The sequence below is a fragment of the Pinus tabuliformis genome, chromosome 7 (genome assembly GCF_031772625.1).
Source record: "Pinus tabuliformis cultivar Carrire ecotype Pingquan chromosome 7, CPIR1, whole genome shotgun sequence".
NCBI classification, from domain to species: domain Eukaryota; kingdom Viridiplantae; phylum Streptophyta; class Pinopsida; order Pinales; family Pinaceae; genus Pinus; species Pinus tabuliformis.
Genome location: NC_142293.1, coordinates 1,618,101,433 through 1,618,125,403, shown reverse-complemented (window position 1 = coordinate 1,618,125,403; position 23,971 = coordinate 1,618,101,433). Strand labels below are relative to the sequence as shown.

At 38.9% G+C, this 23,971-nt stretch overlaps 1 protein-coding gene and 1 long non-coding RNA gene across 9 annotated transcripts in view; one reads left to right on the top strand and one right to left on the bottom strand.

The window, feature by feature from the left end:
- The window catches only part of LOC149254414 (uncharacterized), a 216,662-nt gene that overhangs the window by 25,241 nt on the left and 167,450 nt on the right, over positions 1-23,971 (top strand). For 2 of the 6 annotated variants that reach the window (XR_016267162.1, XR_016267154.1), the window contains exon 3: positions 22,040-22,221. The exons of the other annotated variants lie outside the window; for them this stretch is intronic. This is a non-coding gene — a long non-coding RNA (uncharacterized LOC149254414). Of the gene's footprint in view, positions 1-22,039; positions 22,222-23,971 lie in introns of those variants that run through there. 6 annotated transcript variants of the gene reach the window in all.
- On the bottom strand, positions 18,667-22,767 carry LOC149254415 (pectin acetylesterase 8-like). Of its 3 annotated transcripts, XM_089460154.1 has the most exons (12): positions 22,241-22,766; positions 22,080-22,162; positions 20,875-21,004; positions 20,710-20,789; positions 20,472-20,558; positions 20,267-20,391; positions 20,079-20,139; positions 19,917-19,973; positions 19,740-19,817; positions 19,533-19,638; positions 19,264-19,409; positions 18,671-19,156 (listed from the first exon to the last, which is right to left on the bottom strand). In XM_089460154.1, exons 1-12 carry the CDS (start codon positions 22,458-22,460, stop codon positions 18,962-18,964), a joined length of 1,368 nt encoding a protein of 455 aa, XP_089316280.1. In that variant the 5' UTR covers positions 22,461-22,766; the 3' UTR covers positions 18,671-18,961. The 3 variants fall into 3 exon arrangements, with proteins under 3 accessions (XP_089316278.1, XP_089316279.1, XP_089316280.1); XM_089460153.1 differs by having other exon boundaries at positions 18,669-19,156; positions 22,080-22,767; XM_089460152.1 differs by having other exon boundaries at positions 18,667-19,409; positions 22,080-22,767.

Below are 23,971 nucleotides of genomic sequence, written 5' to 3'. Positions count from 1 at the left end.
ACAATCCGCTGCCTTAAAAAACATTGCTCTCTTTGTGATCTGAGCAATCACGTTAATCAAAGGCCTATTTCTTTGATCTTTCCATCCATCAGAAATGATGGACACCCCTAAAATGTGCCATGAATTATGAATGGGGCTTAATTTAGCCTCCAAATCTAACTTCTCAGCACTCAACAATGTAGTGTGGACCTTCTCATATCTAGGGCTCTTGTACCCTTTTGGGGCTTCATTCATTGCTTTGATCATCTTTGCCCAGTAAGGAGATCGCACAAGGTTAAAGGGAAGGCCATTTACATAAATGCATTGACCTATAGCTACATCTACCTTCTCTCGAGCATCATTATTAAAACTCTTTTCAAGTGGCCCCAAATTAGACCGCTTTGAACCAGGGTTGCCAATTCCATAAGAGGGAAGTGGAGGCTTTGATGAAGATGATCCCAACCTTGTTGGTTGTTTGAATTGAGAGACAGGATTTGCCTCATTTGCTTTAGCATTTGCCTCATCTTGTTCTTTCCGATATTTTACAAGTTTTTCCTTGCTTAAACCTTTTCCCTTTGTCCCATTCTCTTTAGGTGGGCCAATGCATATTCGAATCCCATTGCCTCTTAACTCAAGTAAATGTGTTTTAACCTGGGTGTATGATCCCTTAAACTCCTTTTGACACTCATTGCAAACCCATGCCAATGATCCCCCTCCTTGGATCTTCCCTACAACAATTACATATTTCCAAAGTGGTGACTTTGGATCAACTTTAGAGAGAGATTCAATTTCTTGTTCCTCTGCCTCACGAATGGATGAACTTGAAGTTGCCATGATGATGATGTAAATGAAGCTGCAAAATAAAATTGACAAATTCAAACTCAAAGAATTTTATAAAATTGACAAATTCTTTCAAACAAAAAAACAAATTAAACAAAATTGAACAGAAAAGCATTGAACACTTTAGTAGCTAATTAAACAAAATTTTAACCAAGCATAAGAAATCATTATAGTTGGTTGGTACTAAGAAATATCTTGTGATAAAAGCAAACAGAATTACAGAGCGTTGGTTGGAATTACATAGAGCTGGTCAAAATAAAACTCGTGGTACTAGAAAGTTGAGTAAGGATTTAATTGAAATGCTCATACATCTCTTCTCTCTTTCAAGCAAGCACTTGTTCTATGAGTTGCTCAATCTCATTATAAGTGTTCATGTTTTCTCTTTCAAATACCACCCTAGCTCTAGGGTTTCAGCTTTCAAGCAAATAGACACTTAGAAGTAGAAGGCAAAGGCAAGCTAAACAATTGTCTTCAAACATGTTTGAACTTTGAACAAGTATAGGGTTGCTAAGTATGCAATTAGTGTTTAGCAAGGCTTAGAGGTTACAGTCATAGTGTGATGAGGAAGCCATTACAAAAAACTGCACTCTATTATTAATGATCCATGTCACCCAAGTGAGGGTAGGCAACAACTAAGTGGGCTAATTTGCTAAACTAATGGTGAAGCATGTAAAGAAACTAATGGCCGCTAATGCTATGTCTAAGGTCCAAATCAATATAATATGTAATAACTTGGAAAATATCTTTGCATGAGCAAGCTGACAGTCCTCACGTGAAAATCAAAGGTGTTTTGTTTAAAAAAAAATCCATAAAATCTATGACGATTTAAACAAATATGAAACATTTAGAAGATCCCACTTTTTTTAAATTCCTTCGACTATAGTTTTCTTGACATTCTGATTCTCTAAACTAATGGCTGCTAAGTCATATGAGACATGGCTAGTTGCTAAACTAATGGCCACTAAAGAAATTGAACTTCGTTATGTTGAATATGAAAACCAAATCCACAAACAATCAAATAGAATCAAATAAAACAATAAAAATACCAATAACATGAAGTTGGCCTTTGGAAGTTGGTCATCAAAGTTTGCAAGTAGAAACCTCAAAGAGATGTGTACTAAGTTGATGGACTAGTAGTGGTCTCCAACTTCTAGCGACTCTAAGCAGCCGCAGGCTAGTAGCGACTCCTCCAACAACGATTGGAGTCTCGACTCTCAAGCAACGACTCCAACGACTCCTCCAAGCTCTAATAGTGGCTCCTCCAATAGTTTTCAAGTCTCAAGCAGTGATCGACGACTCCTCCTGGCTCCAGGCCCCAATAGCAAATGAAATGATTCAATGAACGAATAGAAGGGTGACATCATGAGTAAAAAGTTAAAACCTAAAACGCGACGATTTTTAACCAAGGGAAAACCTTTAAAAGTTAAATCCGTTCTCAGCGTGGTTCTTTTTGTGCGGATCCGTTCCTGGCGTGGGTCTTTATGTGTGGATCTGTTTCCGGAAATCTGGATACGAATCACACGGATCACAATTTTCTTGAATCCGTATCCGGATTTTCGGAAACAAATCTAAACTGTTTAATTTTCTTCATACGACACGGAAAACAGATTTTCTGTTTCCGAAAAACTTGAAATGATTTTCATACATTTCAATGCCGTTTCGAACACGTTTTGTAGCCAGATCCATTTCTGATTCAACGAATGGCATTTATGGATTTTTTGTTAGGCGTTTCCGATAACTTAGGAATAAAGAGGTGAGTGGAACTAGAGCATAGCAAACTATATGAAGATGGCTCTGCATTGCAAAGGGAGCATATCTAAGAACATATTGAGCACTACAGAATGGATGTGCATCTATTGATCTGTTGTGGGAGTGTGCTCTGTGAATTCACTCTTGGGGTCACATTGAACAAAAGAACCACTGATAAGAGAATAAGGTTCATTGTGGGCTGGCCAAGAAAGAATATGATGGAAAGCTTGCCCGTACTAAGCTCCCACCCATGCCATATGACAATTTTGAAGGAGCTACAGTGAAGGTTTTACTAAGCCCCTTGTTTGGTCAATGCATGAGCCTACAAGTCCATGAATACAACTGCGAGGGTTAGCCATCATTCCAAAGGGGTGCTGCCATTGCCAAAATTGACTTGTAGGTGCTAGTTGAAGAGAGGCATTGCAGAAAGGATTTCTTTATCTTAGAGTGAATAAAAGGAAATTGCATTAATACCCCAAAAAAGGGTGGTAGTGGATGAATCTCTTGAGGTGATGTAGGAGTATACCAGACACTATAGCTATCTTGCACATTTTCTTAGTTTTGCTTCTATTTTGTAAATTAAAAAGAAATTGTAATGCAGTGAAATATTTGTTGTCCTTAGTGAATTTTTTCAACCGATTGGAATATGAAGCATTGTAAATTGGAATTTAAGTGGTTAGAATAGTTCTAAGGCCCGAAAGCCAAGAAGCACAACCATAAATAAGAATATGAATAAGCAAAGGGGCTTTTGCATTCTTTTGATTCAGTTTGTGTAGTGTGGAATGGCCCTGGATTTCAGATACCTATGCATAAAGTCTATGAATGCAATAATGGAGACCCAATAGCCTGGCTAGTTTGTTTAATAAATAGTGCAGATTTGTTGTTGTGGTTATGCTTGCTATTGTTTTATTATTATGGTGTAATTATGGTTGTTTTCAATTGAATTGTAGAGTGTGGTGGTTGTCTATTTAATATTGGAATTGAATTTGTTTATAGCAATTGTCAAGAAAATTTGTTCCATGTGCAATATTGTAGGGGGTTATGGTTTCTTTATATCAAGTGGTATCAAAGCAAGTAGAATCTCAAGGGGTTGGAACTATTAGTGCAAAGCCTCACTAGGAAACTTAGACAAAGTGCAACAATGGGAGTGTCACCACTGCCACTTGAGCAACAACTCCCCTCATTTTAGTGATGGACATAGTCCAACACAAAGGGGGATTCCCTAGTAGATCTTTGGGATCAAATAATTCAATTACCTTAAGTTAAGTGCCCCCTAAGGGTTCAACACTGATTTCCACCCAAGGATAAGAAAAAGAATTAGTGTTTAGGGTGGATTAGAGAGCAAATTCAAGATTTTGAGTTCAGAGATTCTTATGGATCAATCTAAAGAGGCTCAAATAGGTTCCCAAACACACACAATCAATAAATTACACTTGGTTGTCGTAAACTAGCTATTTAAATCGGAATGTGTAACAATACAATAATTTATAACAACAACAAATTTAGCCCTAGAAACTATGATTGTAAAATATAAAATGAGGGCCAAAGTTATGAGAAAATAAGAAAATAAATTACAACAATTTTCTATGGCTAAAAAGGAATGTAACAACACTCAACCCTAGACGTCAACACTAATTAATGACTAGAAATTGCACTTAAAATGTAACTTTTACTATTGAAAATTTAGCAAAGGAAGGTCTTTTGGCTTGTGCCTTAGCTAGTAAAGACTTCAAATTATCTTTCTCTAGCATGAATGCAAATTCATGAGATAGACTTCAGTGTGATGAGTTGATTTTCAGTTCGCTGGAATGGTCATCAATAAAATTGCATGCGTAGTGCTGGAGCTTTAGTTCATTGGAGTCTTCTTTAGTTAGACTACACGATGAGGTGGCAGAGAAAAATCCAGTTAGGATGAGTTAAGACTTCAGAGACAAGTGAAGAGAGGACGAGTTAAGTCCTTAGTTAACTCAGTTCACTGTTGAATTTCCTTGAAATTCTGCTAGCTGCTTGAATGAACAATCTGAAACTACTTTTCTTTTCACAAAGACACTAAAATTATCAACAATAGAAGCATCAAAATTAAACATAGAGATAAACACACAATTACACAAGAGACACAATAATTTTCTAGGGAACCCAAGTGGGAAAACCTTCTCCTTGTTGTGGTATTTTATTGATAGAGTATATAGATCAAATACAAGGCAATTGTCTATTGAGAACAGGGTTGTTCTCCTATTAACCTAGCCTAGACCTACTCTGAACCTTACTTGATCACAACTCCTATCCATTGCGCAAAAACAAGCCTGAAATCCTTGCGCACTGTTACCCACGATTTTGTGGGTAATATCCTTAGGAGAAATTTTTTCTCCAAGATGGTCCTCAGCGAGTAGCCAACAACCCCTTGCAACCATCAACTAGCTCATTGTGCCATTTCTCTACCACCTGAGCTAGCCATGTCGTCCTTCGACCATCTGCCATGATTGTATGTTTGAAGGTGGGCCTCCCAAATCTAAAGGTATGCCTTGTCATTTTGAAATTGAGTATTGTAGTTTTCTTATCATGGACACTTTTGGGCGTGGATTAAGTGGGGGATTCAGCGGAAAGAATGGGCTAGGTCTGTGTTTCTGTCCCCTAGATCCCTTTTAGGAATTAACCTTGGATTCTAGTCCCATGGGATCTCTGTTACTGACCATTTGGTTTCAAGGATGGCATTTCATGGGAAACTCTGATTTTGGTTGCGTGGTCCAGCTCCCTTATCCACTTATATTACCATCTTTCCACTCCTTATTACTGCATCCATCATTTCTCCCACATGGGTCCACATTCCTCCATTGGGTCCACATAGGGTCAGCTCGCCCCTTCCCCTTGCCCACACCTTGGGTCATGGCTTGGAATGAAGCCTAGAGGTTGATGTAGTTAAAAAGAAAGTTAAAAGCATAAATGACCACATTCAACAGGAAAAATACCAAAAATGCAAAAGATGGTCGGGACAAAAACATTTAGCACGTGGGCAAAAGCCAATACATGAGCTCTACCCCATCAGCATGGCCATCACCCTAGTTCCAACAGGTTCTATGAGCCTTCTTCATCATACAAGAACCCATGGCTGTCCCAACCCCTGGTGGTCGATGAACCGCCCCACCGTAGAGGGGGGAATTCACTGCTATATCTTGTACATCATGCTCTAACCCCTTGAGCCTCGAGCAATTAATCAAAGAAAATCATAAAACGACAAAAGACATATAAAGAAGGATGAAAAAATCAAGGCCAGGGCACCTCATGTATCACAAGTGCTCCTAGTCATTATAAACCCAAGTATGGGCTTCCCTCTTATTAGCTACCCTTGTACCCCAGCATGTGACTCAAGGCTGCCCCTTCTCATCCCCTACTTCATCCACCTATCTGTCACATGCTACCACCTTTGGATGGATGTACCTTGACTATATTATCCCCTTTAGAGGTAGAAACCACCTAATAGGATACTTGGTTAACCCCATTAGGAGTTTAGGAGACATTGGCACACCTCGAAGCCCATTATGGAAGGGCAGGCCATTATGAAGTCCCCACCTGTGGTCCATGATTAGGTAAGCTCATTTACTTGATTTCTCTAATGACTTGTTGTATTGGAAGCCTAGGGGACGCATTGGATCTTATGGAGGATTGCAGATGGTTTTCATTTGGGGTTTGGTCTCCCTATACAGGGTCCTAATCCTCTAGAGGGCTACAGTGGCACATATAGGGTGTGCGTTGAGAGCCATGGGCCACCACAACAACAGATTGCACTTCATGGATCCCTATAGCCATTCAAAGATTGCTCGTGGTTCACTTATTGGATGAGGAGGATGCTCTTGATCCATCATGCTTAGCTGGCCCTAGATCTACACCATACACTTGGAAGATGATCCAAGACTTCTATGATGATGTGACATCTCCTACATTATCATCCTAGTCCTTGAGGGCATCCTACAACCATCTTCGATTTGTTTGGAGGCCTATGAGGACACTTGTGTGCCCCCACAATCATTTGGAGCACCACAGGTTATTACAAGGGGCCAACCCCTTGTCCATTGCTTTTGAGGGTCCTATTCTTCATTGTGGCACCCATGGACCTCATTAGGCCTCTTAGAGGGCCCGACAACATGCATAGATTATTATTTGTCCTCTTGAGAGGCTTACCTTTTCATTTGTGAGCTGGTTTGGTGGGCTTGTCACCAAAATGTTGTATTATTAGCACATTATTTTATTTTTGGGGCTTATGTAGGCCAAGGAGGCTAATTCGAACTCCTTAGATGTGTATAAATACAAGTGAGGTGAGATCATTTCTTATTATCACTTGACTTGGGATTTCTCTATATTTAGAGAATTTCACACTTTTTCCTTGGAGGACTATTTTGGATAATGGATGAATTTTGATGTATGGATTTGGGCTATTTCTATCTTGGAGCTTCTTATTTGCAAATGTGACGCTGATTGGATGTACTCTCTAACATTGTAAGTGAAAATTTAACGTGATTTTATTGTTGCTCCATACATTTGAATTGCACTATAATTAGGGCTAATTGCTGCATGTATGGAATATGGAATTATGTGTCTATTTAGCTTATTCATTGTATGGGGCATTGTTAGATGAATGAAATCTCTTAGAGATCATGTTATCTTGATAAGATTGCACCATTTGTATGAAGTATAAATGCTTGAAAGTCACTTTTCAGCTCTTTCCCCTAACATTGGACGAAGTTGACTTTTGGAGCCTCCTTGAACAAGAAACTAAATCTTTCTTCATTATTATCCTTGACTCCATATTCCCAAGTGAATTAGGCACTGGTCCCTCAAAAAGGGTGATCATTTTAACCCTCTTTTTACCCCTTTTCCCTTTCTCCCTAGGTCTAGCTTCATTAGGTCATCTAGGGCATCAATTTCCTAGGAAACTAGCCACAAGAAAACTTCGATATCCTTGATACAATTGCGCGGGTGGGTCCCCTTGCTCTCCTCCAAATTTGAAGCAATTCAGACGGTGGAATCTCCGGATATCTCAAGCCCTAGCTCTAGGATCAAGTTTTGCCTAGGAGTTCCCAAGGCTAGAACCTAGTAGGATCAATTTGACATCCTTAGCCTTGGACAGGTTAAGAACTTCATTGGTTGCCTAATATCCATCCCTTAACCTGGGTTGGGTCCACTTGGCCATGTGTGGTCCCATTCTTCACCAAAACCTATTTATCAAAGACTACTCGAGAATCCAAGTTCTCAAAAGGATTTTAGGGATTTAACAACCTTCTTCATAGGTCTTATCCTTCTACCTCAACCCTCCAATCCTCATCCCCTTTCCCTAGAGGATCAAGTCCTTTGCTTGAAGAGCAAGCAAGCCCTATCCTTCAAGCTCTTCTGGAAAGGGAATCATTTGAGTCTCACTCCGCCTCGTCATTGATCTATGCTTTATAAGTGATCTCCCAACTACCGGGTCTCCTCCCATTGGTGAAAGTCCGTAAAGAGTAGGGAGTCTTAACTGTGGTGATGATGGGCTAAGATTCCATAGGTGCCCTTGACTTCGCAGTTGTCCTCATAGGAACCCCTTTTAGGTCCCTTGCTAGTTTGTGCTTTAACATGTACTAGCCTCTCTTCTTGGCTCCTAAATTCATGTGCATAGGACCTTTTATTTAGCGCAAATCCCTCAATCTATGTGCACTTGGTACTATTGTCTTGTTTCACAAACTTGAACACAAAACAATTGATTGAACTCTATGCCTTCGTCCTCCCTTTATGCTATTCAATCATGCTATAATTGGAAAAATTAGAATTAGACAATTACAAATTTGGAACTGTAGTTTTGATCGACTTCGTTAACTGAGTTCGAACTGAACTCTCTCCAATCATGACTTTGAGTTTATAACTCGTCCTTGCCTCAATCTAAACTGAAGCTCTCAACTCGTCTTATCCAAATTTGAGTTGCCACTTGGAGACCCAGTTAACTGACCCTCTAGATGCATGCATGAATCTGCTAACTCATTCATCTTCATGAACTCATTCTTGACAAAAGGAAGACACCTCATGGACTAAGGCACAAGTTAAGAAGGACCTTCTCTTGCCACTATTTTCAACACTCCCTCTTAGCGAGGAAGTTGCTTATGGAGGGACCTCGTCCACTTGGATATGTCTCAGTATTGAGGAGATCCTCTTTCTCTCGTTCTATTTGGGAGTTTCCATTTACCTGGATTTCGTCCGCTATCATGCTAACACTACCACGTTCTTCGCTGCTGCAGCTGCTCCCTCTAAACTAGAAGACATCCCTGCTTTCTCCTGCAAAATCTGATTTGAAGACCCGTTCTTTCCAACCATGTTCTGCGAGTCCATCACTTCAGTGATAAGTGCCATGTACCTTGTGTACCTTTGTGGCTGCTCCTCTAGCTGAAGGTGATACTGGAAGATCTAACTCTCTCTTGATCTCTGTTAAACAAATCTTTTGCCCACTTGGCTTGAACTCTCCCTATACTGGGAGTCGCTAACTGAGTGGGTGCCTCCACTCGCCTTGGGCTAAGCTCTTCCTCATCCTGCTAGTTGGCCCAACTTCCAGCTAGCCGAGACTCAAACTGAGACACCGGCTGAGACTCCATCTTGAGAGCTCTATCCTGCTCTCCATCACTTCTCTATTATGAGAACTTCCTGCCTTGTTGCTCAAGGCTGTGCTTGTCTCTACCTGGAATGAGATTCTTCATCCTCACACCTATGTGCTTCTTACATCCAGAAGCTAAGTGTTGGAGGCACACCTTACCTTTGCTGAAGATGACATCATAACCCTTGTCCTCAAGGGTAGCTACTGAAACAAGATTCTGCTTTAATCTTGGAACATAGAGGACATCTTTGAGATGAAGAGAATTACCTGACTCCCTCTGAAAGTTGACAGTACCAACTCCTCTAGCTACATACATACCATCATCTCCTAGCTCGATCTGAAACTACATGTCCTTCTCCTTTAGGTGGTTGAAGTTCTTGTTCTCGGTCATGTGGAAGGACGCTCTTGAATCAATATACCATACACTGCTATCTACTGAGCTTGCCATGGCACATGCAAGCTATCAATGAGAAATCTTTCTTGGGCAGAAAATGCATCTACCTTCGCTGATGTAACTACATGATCCTTACTGGACTCCTTCTGCTTAGGACACTTAGTGGCATAGTGTCCAAACTCATGGCAATGGAAGCACTTGATCTTGCTTAGATCCTTCTTCTTGCCCTTCTGACTGGACTCGACCACTCCTTGGCCCTCCTTGCCCTTGGCCTTGTTGCTCTTGCCTGCCAGGGAAAAGTTCTCCTCGTCCTCTGTCTTCATCGATCTACCATCTCTGGTCCCTCTCCGGATCTCTTCTTGAACACAGTTAGTCCATAGCCTTTCCCAATTGGGAAAATTTTCTCTGCCACTTACTACATCTTGGAAACCATACCAAGACTTGTGAAGTCCTAGAAGAGCAAAACTCACAAGGTCATGCTCTGGTACAGTCACGCCCACACCACCCAGCTCATCTTGTACTTGAGTGAACTTTGACAAATATGTGATGATGGGCTCTCCAACGCTCATCCGGATACTCCTTAGCTTCTCCTTAAGAGCAAGCTTCCTAGTATCACTGGTACTCTGATATAGATCTAAAATAGTTTTGAACATCTCAAAAGCTGTCTTCTTCTCATGGATATGAGGAACTATATGATCTTTGACCCCTTCTAGAATAATCCTCTTGGCCTTGATATCATTCTTAGTATGTTGGGTCAACTGTTGGGGATCTTGTGGTGGTGGTATAACATTCTTGACAAACTCTCCCACCCCATTATCCTCCAATACTATCATGATCCTCCCTTTCCATGGAACGAAGTTAGAGGCTCCCTCTAAACAGTGGTTTGATCTCAACCCTTGGAATGCCATTCTGCTTACCCAGAGAGCTCTCCTCCACAAACTGATCTTCGTCCTCCACAAATATGATTAACCATGCTCTTCAAAAAAATGCCCTCTCAACTGTCACAAGCTTGCTCCGTGTTGACAGTACTAGGGCACCCCAATCAGGGCGCCCACTAACAATAACAAGTCTGCCCACTTGTTCTTTGTTCGAGCAGCCCACACAACAATGAATCCTCACATGTTTCCACTGTAACTTAGGACCACTCTCTGTTGTCCAAAATACGCAGAACAACCCTCCACACGTCCTTGCAATCATCAACTAGGGTCACCTTTTGTGCAACTGTATGTTTGCTCCTCCTCGTCCGTCTTAGTATTCTTTGTGGTCACCTTAAGCATCAAGATGGCCCTAGCCAACGACCACTACAGATCGTACAATTATGTGTTTACCCCAATATTGGACCTTTTAAATCTACGCATCAACCAATGCACAATTCAACTACTTTAAGGGACTCGACGCTCCTTGATGCACTAAAATAGCTCGGCCCTAATCACAAGAATAAAACACAATCTTATTCACAAAATACCAACCCAAACACTTGTCTATTCTGCACAGAAAATCTGCCCTAATCACAGAGTAAACTCGGCCTCATCTTCAACTATCCTAGCACAGATAAATCACAGAATACTCTTCTCGCAGTTGCGACCTTTTCTTCTGAGACTAGACGTCCACTTTAGGCATGTCTGACACATGATGAATTGCCTTGGATCTACTATTCAACTTGGTGCTGGTCTTTATACGGATATGCGCTCTAATACCATGTGGAATTTCCTTGAAATTTTGCTAGCTGCTTGAATGAACAATTTGAAACTACTTTTCTTTGCACCAAAACACGATTTCTCAACAATAGAAGCAACACAATTAAAACACAAAGATAAAGACACAATTACACAAGAGACAATAATTTTCTATGGAACCCAACTAGGAAAACCCTTTCCTTGCTGTGGCATTTTATTGATAGAGTATACAGATCAAATACAAGGCAACTTTCTATTGAGAACAGGGTTGTTCTCCTGCTAACCTAGCCTAGACCTGCCATGAACCTTACTTTATCACAACTCCTATCCTTTGCGCATAAACAAGCCCGAAATCCTTGCACACTAGCCTGTCTTCTTGGTTCCTAAATTCATGTGCACAAGGCTGCCTATTTTGTAGCGCAAATCCCTTAATCTATGTGCACTTGGTACTCAATAATACACACACCACAAGCAGGAACTCACACACAATTCTTGTGCACTGTCTCACAATCCTGTGAGCTATTATCATGTCTCACAAACTTGAACACAAAACAATTGATTGAATTCTATGCCTTCGTCCTCCCTTCATGCTATAATTGGAAATATTATATTTAGACAATTACAAATTTGGAATTGCAGTTGTGATTGACTTGGTTAATTGAGTTCAAACTGAACTCTCTCCAATCATGACTCGGAGTTTATAACTCGTCCTTGCCTCAATCGAAATTGAAGCTCTCAACTTGTCTTATCCAAATTCGAGTTGCCACTTCGAGACCCAGTTAATTGACCCTCTAGCTCCATGCATGAATATGCTAACTCGTTCATCTCCATGAACTCATTCTTGACAAAAGGAAGACCCCTCATGATTTTTCTTGAGTAAGGCACAAGTCAAGAAGGACCTTCTCTTGCTACTATTTTCAACATTCACGACTAGAGATAATTAAGGAGCAACTCGAGCCAGTTAACTAAGAGCTAGTCCAAGTGTAACTGAGACTTGGTCTAGTTAACAGGGAAAAGGAACTCGTTGCACTTGTGTGAACAACCATTCAAACTTGGCCTTCTTGCATGGATCGAAAGTTTATTAAGGCAGGAGAAGGACGAAGGCACAATGATTGATGATTCTTTGTTGATGGTATAGTGCATTGGTTGAGGAGCAAAGATTAGGAATTTGAGGAGCAAGCCGAGACTAGTTTTAGCAGGAAACAATTGTGTGAGCAGGCCAAGATCAAAAGGTAGGGCCAAGAGCAATTTCTCAAGGCTGAGAGCAGTGACAGTCTAAGAAAAATTGGTGGAGCTGAGATTAGTGAGAAGAAAGTCGAGAGCTTTCTTAGAGGCTATTTGTTGGTTGCAGTAGCAAGGCATTGAATTGTAAAAGATTTATTTGTTCAAAGAACAATCAATAAGAAGACCACAACAAAGAAAGCAGGTTTTCCCATTTGGGTTTCTTGGGTAAAACATCGGTGTCAAATTTATGTGTGTGCGATTGTTTTTATTTCAAGTATTTTTTGTTGCATGTTGAATGTTAAGAAACTTTGTATCTTGGTGAAAGTTAAACTTGGTTTTAGTTTTAGTTGCCATTGATTTTTCAGTAAATTCATCTAAGTAGTCGTAAAGTTTCAAGAAAATTAACATTTACTTGTCCCAATTCCGAACAATTACTAATCATATGACATTGATTTCCAAGTCAATAAACGTCGAAAATGTATGGTTTTGTTGTAAATAAACCCTAATTTACCCTAAAACAAAATAACAAATGATTTTTAGGGTTCTAAGAATTGTGATAAGAGTGAAGACTAGTGCCTTCTTAGTCTAGGGCTAATGGACTTTAGGAATATACAAACTTAGGGAAACTTTAGAGTAGAAACAAGATTCAAAAGAATTAGGGCAAGTTAACATACTTACCCTAGGGTTTGAGTCAAGGCTCTTAAATTTTCAAAGATAAATTAAGGGAAGGAGCAAAGATGGATTAAGGGATGGTGGATGTGATCCTGGAGGTTGGAGGCTGCTAGGGTTTGATATGAGGGCCTGAAGGGTACCTGGAGACCCTGAAGGGTACTAGGAACTTTTGGAGCCACATGACTCTGAGAACATCCTTTTCCGGCTAAGTAGGATGCCTTGGAGGTGGTGGCATAGCCCGAGGGACTGTTAAGTGGAGAGAAGGGTGTGCATTATTTAGGTGCAGGTTGATGGGGGGTGCGAGCTTGTAGGTGGAGGCAATTGGGTTTGGTACCTTGGCCGATTGATGGTACTGGACATGTACCTAGATTTGGGTGAGTTGTTGCCCATGGAGTTGAAACCCCAGTTTAGGGGTCACCCATTGTTGAGAGAAAATGAACAACATGGTCCATGGCTGGGAGGAACGTCGAAGGTTTGTAGCGAGTTGGTGAAAATAAAAAGATAAATGTTTTGTTTTCCGTGTTTATTTATATTTTGTTGCTATAATTCATATATTTTTCTAAAATGTATATGAATCATAATTTAAGAATCATATTTGTGCTAAAATATGTTAGTGCATAAGTATTGCATTTAGCATGCATTTTACTATGCCATAATTTCTCAAAAAAGGGAATTTTTTAGAATACAGGTTACTAATGGTAACATATAGAAAATGAGGCCTCAGTTGGTGGCTATAATTAAAATGAACGGGAAAATTGTTAGAAAACCCAGGTTATAGAGTGCCATAGGTCTACATGCTCTGCGAAATGTACCAATAGATGACCGAAATGATCTAACAGTGTGCTGGGGACGTTATAAGTGGTGTTGGAGCCTAGGGTTATAAAACTCGGGCCATAGGGGTCGAAAAATTCATTGTAAGAAAAAGCACAGGTTGTTGGGAAACTTTTTGATAGAATTTGCAAGGGCTAGAGATGGATGGAATTCTCAATTTGAGATGAGATCCACGTGAATGATAAATGTAAAGGATAAAATTATGATTTCAAGCTCGGAATATGTGGTGTGACAGAGAAATTTCAGTAATGGAAATGCTAAATTTGCACAAACATAAAATTAAAAAAAAGATGAGTATTATTGACAGAAAAGAAAAGTATAAAATAATAATAATAATAATAATAATAATAAATAAATAAATAAATAAATAAATGAATGGTGATGTCAGTGATGAGGTGGTATTGCTAGGTGGTGACTTAGTTGGCAAGCGAGGAGGCTAGGTGGCGGCTTAGTTGGCAGGCGAGGAGGCCAAGTGGCAGACCTTGGTGTGACTGGTCACCATCGGGTGGATGTAGTGCGATGGAATGTGGTGCCTTTCAACGCACGATGCACACCACATTCGTTGATTGCAAGTAATGCTATCTATTGGATCTGTTAGGTGCTTTCTGTCTCGTTTAACAACTAGTAAGTTTCTACCTGATATGTATATTTGTCGTTCGATGCGACAATCTTGAGTTGTTAGATCCATTGGGTGGATGGCGCCATAAACGACTGTGCAAGTTGGAGCCTGATGTGGTTGTGGATTGTTGATCTCGTTTGATCATGGCCGTCGTATCTATCAGGGGTGTAACTCTGCGTTATTCCTCGTGCAATTTGGAGCCCAATGTGGATTGTGGGTCGTCGATGAAGGGAGATCTCAACCGTTAGATCCATCGTGTGCACAACTCGTCGTAAACCTTTGCACATGTTTCAACACGATGTATATTTAGGTCATTAGATCGGAGAAACCTCAATTGTTAATCCATTAGGGGTGTAACTCACCGTAAACCTCCATGCATATTCCAACACAATATAGATCTCTGTCGTTTGATTGAAGAAATCTTGGCCATTAGATTCATGGGGGGGTAACTTGTTGTAAATCTTCGTGCATGTTTTAGCCTAATGAGAATTTGGGTTGTTGATCTACCTGAAGATCAACCGTCAGATTTGCGAGGGAGCAAGTCGCCTGACATGTGGAAAAGTGGGGAATGGACCACCCTGCATATCGTTGTATCTAATCAATCACTGCCATGTGGAAGGACCCACGTGGATGATGAGGCCTAAGTGGGGACCATCATGCAAAAAGAGAAGGTTGCATGCATGCCAAGTGTTTAAGGGAAGCTATGCATGCCAATTTGAGTTCAGTGGGAACTAAAAACCCAAATATGTACAAGTAGTTACTTTCCAATGAAACAAAGCCACACAAGGAGGTCTGAATGTCTGAAGATAGATACAAAACGTAGTTACAGGAGGATTTGATTGGTCCATGGGAGTAAATCATGCCAATTTGAGTTCAGTGGGAACTAAAAACCCAAATATGTACACGCAGTTACTTTCCAATGAAACAAAGGCACACAAAGGAGGTCTGAATGTCTGAATTAGATATAGAACATAGTTACAGGAGGATTTGATTGGTCCATGGGAGTAAATCAACCAAATTTTCAGTAAAATTTTCTGATTTTTTGCTAATTTTTCGAGTCATCTGCTTGCAGAGCATTTTTAAGGGCCTAAACGATGTATTCAGGTAGCGAAAAAGCACGACAACTACTTGTATGCAACTCGAATAAAAGAGTTAAGAGAGAGCTTTCCAAAGAATACTATAGTAATGAAACAAAGTTAATATGAAAGAGTTATGATTGAAACAATATGAAGGGAAGACAAGGTTATGGTCATAATGAAAAATTTAATATGTAACAAGTATAATGCTTCGTGATAATTTTATTTAATATTTTTTTTTTTGAAATATTGTTTTTATTTTGGGTTGTATTAGGGGAATTGGTAGACCTGCTTATTACTAAGGGGGCCTAGGGTCAAGTTGAAGGGACTACCCCTAACTTCTGAGCCTAAGGAAACCACCCACAATCACGCTATGTGGGTTAACTGAGTTTTGAACCTAGTGGGGTCCCAATTATTGGTCAACAAATGTTTTCCGGTGTGGAATGTTCATCATTTGGCATAGTCCAATAGGTTAAAAGTTAAAACTCTTGTTTTCCATGTAACAAATTACTTCACCCTCCAGCTTGTAGGTAAAGATAAGATATTTCACAGGGCTATACAACAACGAGGCTCAAAGACATGATCTCAATAAACATGTCACCTATGAGAATTAAACTTGGACAAGGGGATAACAATCATTCCTCCCAACCACCCAAGATAAATCCAATTATTTTTTTGAAATATTATTAAGAGATATAATAATTTAAATAAGACATATGATAATTTGACTAAAATCTCAATTATAAAGTAAACAAATATGTTATATCGAACATAATAAAACCTCACTTTAATCAATTAAATTCCACTTCAAAACCTCACTTTAATCAATTAAATTCCACTTCAACTAACTAAATTTATTAATAGGAAGGTGCCTAATTTAAAATTTTAATGAAAATATCATCTCATTCATCATAATTAAGATCGATCTTTGCACACCGACATTTTATTTTTTTATTTTTTTATTTTTCTGAATATGGCTACTTCTATATTAATACAAAAATAATTTACACCGAGGCCATGGCCTCGTAGAGCTAGCCCAAAGATGCGGCATGATTACAAGCATAGCATATCAGTATGCAAAAATCCAGTTGAGTATTGCCCTCAAGAACTGTAGAGAGCCTGATCATGATTAAAGCAAAAATACAGAAAACCCCATAGTTGTACTTGGAATTGAGAATTAAACTGGAGCTATGCGACAACCAAAACAGTAAAACTAGACTAGGTAGCTGTGACCAGCTACGCGACAACCCATTACTGAATACAGAGGTAACTGTGACTGCGACCGAAACTGAAAACTGAAGGCTAGCAGAATGCCCCTTTCGTATGAAAAACTGGCAATATGAGCTAATGCATATGTCGTAATATCTAGGACGGTGATGAGTGAACCTTCTCGAGCTTGCTGAATTCCAAGAAAACCAGAAAGAACCAACCTGTTTAAGCATCAGGAGAGGGATCAGGTGGCTCCTCGGTGATGCGGCATCCATACTTGTAATCATCGTCATCATCAGAGGAGCCCGCCTAATTCTTCATGCTTTGAGAAGCTTTGCTTTTGCCAGAGCCTGAAGCTTTGCTCTGTTCGAGGTTTGTCTGGATGGAGCCTGGTCTGTCTTCTGCCGGCCTGTCCGTAGTCACCCTGAGGGAACCAGCCTCTTGACCTGAATTGAGCTCGCTAAGCTCAATGGTGACCGTGGCCATAAAGGAAAAAGTGCCATGACTACAGGGGAATTGTAACCGAGCGGTGTTAGTCATGGATTGGAAGGAGCTCGGTGCTACAATTTGCAATCCTCTGCCCCTACCCCGTCCACTCCGAGTAGCTGGGTACCTGTCTGAGCGGAAGTCCGAGCAGGAGGTTGAGGAGTCCGTCGTGGAGGAGACAGCCTGGCGTCCAATTTGCCCTCGAGAGCTGCCTCTTCTGCAGCTCATCCACTGTCGCAGTTTCGGCATAGCTGGAGGAGCAGGGTGATCTGGGCTTCTTGGTAGACGATGGAAGCAGTAAAGGATGAAAACAAACTTGGCTTCAGCGCTCAGAATGCTGAAAGGGAGGGTAGCAAGCGGGTGGCAAGCGAAAGAGCAGGGGAAACAGAGGATAGCTTGAGGGCATAGCCAGAAGCTCCTCCAACGAACCAAAGCCCGGTTTACTCCTGAGAGAGGTCGAGAGCAAACCGCTGCAACTGCAAAGGAGGAGGAGCCAGAGCGGAAGGGAGAAACACGATTATGGCAAGTTGATAGCGCCATGATCAAGAAATTAACCGGCAGAGAAGGATGTACTGGCGTCATTAAAGTCTCATTCATCTGGAGCACAGGAGGAGTTATGACCGGAGTTGTGAGAGGATGTGTGGCGGTGAAGATCAACCACGCACCCATCCAAACCGCAAGCCACGTACCTGTGCTGCTGTCAGACACCCGGATCCGGGAGTTTGCACACCGACATTTATTAATACAGAGATACCTTATTTAAAATGTTAACGAAAGTCATTCCATACATCATCATTTGGTAAGATCTTTCTAACTTCCGAATTGATAGCATTTGAGAGCCAAACATAAATAAAAAAAATAACAATGTGGAGTGGTATAATCTCAAATATACACTAGGGTTTTATAGAATTGAGAGAATATCACTATGTTGTGAATAATTAGTAAATTGGCTTTGGAATATGTTTTAAAACTGTTTTTGTTTGGTAAAGACATCTTGTAAGAGTGAAAGCCTGCTTTCTTATGGACCACCAACGGGGTAATTATAGGTGGTGTGGTTTTCCCTGAATAACAGTGATGAGTCAATCTGCATTTGCGGATAGCAGCCAGTAATGGCTGTTCCCACTGTTGATTTGACAAATGAGTTATTATAGGTTTTCCCACTCTCTAAAAAAAACTAGTAAATTAGTGAGATTTAAAACTAAATAACATATATGTGGGAGAAAATCAACCATAATGAGTGTAACATATATGTGGGAGAAAACCAACCATAATGAATGTCGCAACGTTTTAGAAGACATGAATATTAACCAAAAAAATAAAATAAAAAATTTCAACAAAATAATATATCTGGGGAAAACTATAACGAGTGCTGCAACATTTTAGAAGACATGAATATTAACCAAATTTCAACAAAATAATATATGTGGGGGAAAACTTTAAAGATGGTTGCAACGTTTTAGAAGACGCGAATATTAACGAACAAATTAACCAAATTTCAACAAAATATTCTGAATAGTGAGGTTCTGTTTTGTTCTTAATAGATGTACTGGTGATGCAAATGACAACGCATAATGGTACATAAACGTTACTTATTTGATTTCAAGCTTCCCACACAAGGTTGGGACAAGTCGAATCACAAGGATATGGACAATCAATATACTTGACAGCACTTCTACAGGAAAACCAATCTTGCCAGACAAGGTTGGGACAAGTCGAATCGCAAAGGTATGGACAATCAGTATACTTGACAGCACTAATATCGAAAAACCAATCTCCAGCTGCTTCTGCAATGGTCTGTCAGTGAACGAAAGCCTAAGTATCTTGGAAATTCTCTCCAAATATTTGTCTGTACTAACTTTAAGGATAACTTTTAGAAATATTATCGGAAAAATTAATATAACCTTTGAATTTAATCTTGGAGAACTAGTTGAGTGCCACAGATCTTGCACATTTGTCTGGCAATGTGCATAGCATGAATTGATAAACAGCCCTCCAGTTTTCGCTCTCGACACTGGTTTCAGTGCCTTCAGCATTTTCTTTCTCAATCCTGTTCTCAATAACAAAGTAGAATAGAATAAGGAATAAAATAGGTTTCATCACAAACTTGGAATTCCAGGAGAAGTGTTTGGTGTTGCCAGAAAGAAAAGGCCTGGGTATTGCAGAAAGTAACCTTCCATTAGTTTCAATTGCCATGGAGCACAGCTCTTGATACTCATCTTGCACTTGTGCCAATGGTTATTTGGATCTGCTGAGGTAGGTATCAGAACGAATCTAATCTGTAGGAAACATGTGAGCCATACAGAGTATAAATCACATTTAATATATCTTATGCTGCAGAGAAAACAAGTGGAAGGGTCAAAATAAATTCTCTGTATACCTGGAATGGATCATATCCATCAATGACAACAAAAAGTGGCGTTTTGATGAACCGTAAGAGATATTGTGGAAAGTAACACTGGCATTTTATATCATCAAACGTTGTAAGGATATGCGTTCAGAAAAAACCATCGTAATGCAACTTCAAATTAAAGAAACTTTTGAAATTCATAGTTACCAGACTTGCAGGATCCATTTTTGATGTGCAAGCAGCTGGCAAATGTTTTAAAGATCCCTACAATACAATATCAAATTCAAGAATACAGCTAATAAAAAACAATTATTTTAATGAGATTATAGCGAAGATTAGGTCTGTAAAGAAAAGTTCTAGGATATGTACATGAAGAGTGATGACTTCTTGATACAGTGTTCTTAACTGATATACTCCCGAAATGTCCTTCCTGCCCCATTTGGAAGGCAGCCATGTGTAAATTAATTTATCAAACACTTGAATATGCCCAAATTTTCAAGTGCAGGGCAAATATCGACGAGCGTAATTTCAGATAAAATATTATTGAGGGCACATACGAATCAACGAAAAATCCACCATCTGACATGCACTTGACTTTAGCATTCCTAGGCAGAAGATTATGAAAATCATCGCAATGAAAAAATGTAGATAGGCCACCTACTGAACAGCCAGTAAGTAGAGCCTGCAACAGATGACTTCAACAAATCAGTTGACAACCCACATTTCATTTTCATAACATAAAAGATAATTAGGAGAGCTTGCCTGTTCAGCTTCATCCATTCCCTCTGCCAAAAGATCTTCCATTACAGCTTGCCATATCCTTTGCCCTCTAAAATGAAGTTTGGTAATCTGAAATACCGTTATGTTAGGAACCAACATCGAATTGCTGTCTCATTTGACAAATTATCTTTCATACCCAACAAAATCCCAGAAAGTTCACCCATTTCAAGCAGAAAATTGTTCTAAGAAAACATTCTAAAACATATTGGAACCAACATACCGCGTCTACCTCCTGAACGTCTCCAGTGTATGCCGATCCATCACAGTATCTAATCATAACGCGGTTCCAATTAGAGAAATCTGTCAAACAAATTTTCGCTAGTGTCAATGAAACTTATGAATAGTAAATTTATAGTCACATGGCGTTACTCTAGACTTGAAATACCTGGATTTTGTGATTGTTGGTCACTTAAAATGCCTGAAAATGCTATTGCTTTTTCCATGTACAGAGAAGAACCCAATGAAGAGTTAGCGCGCTCCAAACACGAGGATATGTCGTTACACAGTCCTCCGCCCTGCATAGAATTTTCGCAGCAAAACTGACTTCAATCTTAATAGATCGGAATATTGGCACATTATCCTATTTCTCAGCAACCTTTACTTTGAATTGATTTTAATATGTACTTTGTGAGCAGCTGACAATTTCCAATACGAAAAACCACCATAACAGAGCATTGCTGGTCTTCATATTTGTTCCGATTCCCATCACTATCAATGTCACACGATCATTGTCACTTATTCCTATTCCCATTCCCATCACTATCATTGTCACGCTTCTTCATTTTTGATTCTAACCATTCTAATTATAACTTTTAAGGTATTTTCTCAGCAAGTTTTACTCAGAGTTGATTTTAATATACACTTTGTGAGCAGCTAACAATTTCCAATACAAAAAAACCATCATAACAGGCAGCTAACAATTTCCAATACAAAAAAACCATCATAACAGAGCATCGCTGGTCTTCATGCTTAATCTGATCACTATCACTGTTGCCCATTGCTGGTCTTCATACTTAATCGGATCACTATCGCCCATCGCTGGTCTTCATACTTAATCCTAGCCTACCTTCATACTTCATTCTAACCACTATCACTATAACTTAATCCTAGCCTACCTTCATATTTCATTCTAACCACTATCACTATAATTTCTGGTGTTTACATATGCCTTTGCCGTGGATTAATGGATTAATAAAAAAGATTTGAACCTTAGATCTTATGATTTACCTAACACAACTTTACTATAACTGTAACTGGTCATAACACAACTTTACTATAACTGTAACTGGTAGGTTTTTACATATGCTTCTTCAATGGATTAATAAAAAAATTTGAACCTGGAAAGTTATAACACAGATCCACTATCACTATAACTTCCAAGTGTTTATATATGTCCATTCTATGAGTCCTTTCCCTGAGTTAATAAAAAGATTTTAACCTTGAATCTTATATTTTGTTGCATAACACTTGAGATACAGTTTATGCGGATGACACAGCTTTGCCAATTCAGTTGCCCGGTGGCTAACAACAATGATTACCTTTAAAACCAGGTGGATATAGAGAAATAGAAGACGAAGAGAAATGACTTGCCTCCATGTGAACTAGCCAGCTATGTGCTCCTGAGCCAAATCCCCGGTGTAAATGGTAAGCTGGTGGGCTTCCGTCTAAACAGACTGCGATCAGCAATGAACCAGTGACATATTTAGTGCATTTTAAAAACCAAAAATGGACAAGAGCATATAAACGCTTACCAGCTCCTTCGGCTACTGCATTGTTCAGCAGAGTAATGTTTACTAACAGAGTTCCATGGGACGAATCAACATCCGGTAACTCCTCTGTTGCGATAGATCCCTGGGTATGGAGTGTATTGGCATCTATTCTCAGTGCAATGGTGACTATATTTAGTGCAATAATAAATACACAGTTTACCAATGCCATGTTTGCAGTTCCAATGGCAAAGAAAATGTTCATGGCTAACGAAGCAGCGTTTTAATAGGAAACTAACAACTGAGGCAACTTTCCCCCACACACGCAGAAGCCCAAGTTCCAAATATAAGTGGATAACCTAAGACTCTAGGTGTGCCATAAGGATAAATAATTTACCGTGAAGCTGAAGCAGCACAAGGTATCTTTACTGTGTTTCCCAACTCTGTACAAGCACCATATAATATAGTAGTAAAGCTGTATTCTATTTGTTATAAGTTTTGGAATTTTTTCTGGGTAGAATGTCTAAAAATTCAGTAAAAGAATTACAAATTTGAATTGTAAATTCTTCACAATCCAACAACTCATTTAATAAATATAATTTATTATAATTTACTTATATAAAAAATACTATACAACTGTTAAGGTATTGGATATGGACAAGGAGATTAGATGTTGGATATGGACAAGGTTATCTCCTCTGCAACTTCTTTTCCTAATATATGCAAATCAGGTTATCTCCTCTGCAACCCCTTTTCCTCATATTTCCTATTATATATATATATATATAAATTTCCTATTTTATATATATAAATGAGTGAGAAAATTAATCTTTATAATCTTTATTAAAATTTAATTTCAAAAGATTCAATTTTTTTTTTAATATAACTTAATAAAATATTTATTATATTTAAAACCTGCAAATAGAATATGTAATTTTATTTAAAAACAATTTGTGCTCAACTAATATAAATTGATAAAATAGTTATTAAATTTGGAGCATGCAAATAGAATATGATATTTTATTTAAAAACAATTTCTGCTCAACCACCATCCAAAAATCTATTGTAATATTTTGGACTGTTTCGATTGGCTGGCTTCGAAATGACAAATAAATAATTTGAGGATACCTGCTCTCAGCGTCTTTTCCCATGGAGACTGATGGTTGAATTGAATATAATAGTGTGATTAATAAAGCATGTCAAGCCCATTTAATAAAAGCAACTCTAATTAATATTATATCGGCACCCAAATCAATAAATTATTTCGGCATTAAAACTTTAATTAAAAATAATATAATTATATTACTTTAAGATTTTGGTTTAAAATTATATAAAAGTAAATTTTTTTTTCAAAAAGGGTTAAATCACCAAAGTTTCCTATATTAAAAATAATTTCAAAATTAACTTAAATTTGAAATAATTTCAAAATTAACTTAAATTTAAAATAATTTTAAAATTAATTTAAATGGTTTTTTTTGCCATAGTCTAACCAGACTGCTTTTTTTTCCTTGAAAATTATGGACACTCTGGTCATATTTGATTAAATCTGGCATGAATTTGTCGAAATCCTAGTTATCGCTGTCAATCTTCAATATTTTGTGTGTCATCGAGGTATTTGATGGTGCTGAATCCATTTCCACCATCAAAAACATGATTCAAACACTACCATTGCATGATTTTTTGAATTTTTTTGCCCTGATTCCGACCACTTTTGGCCGTCCGAACAATTCCTCTGCGTCCAATGTCTTCAAGGACTTTATGATACTGGAAAGGAAG

What these genes read in the sequence shown, in the direction of transcription:
- LOC149254415 (XM_089460152.1), bottom strand. Translation starts at nt 22,460, where the DNA reads ATGAACATTTTCTTTGCCATTGGAACTGCAAACATGGCATTGGTAAAC. An exon ending in GGTGGATTTTTCGTTGATTC is followed by an intron (nt 20,140 to 20,266) that starts GTATGTGCCCTC and finishes CAAATGGGGCAG; the next exon opens with GAAGGACATTTCGGGAGTAT. An exon ending in AAGAAGTCATCACTCTTCAT is followed by an intron (nt 19,974 to 20,078) that starts GTACATATCCTA and finishes ATTGTATTGTAG; the next exon opens with GGATCTTTAAAACATTTGCC.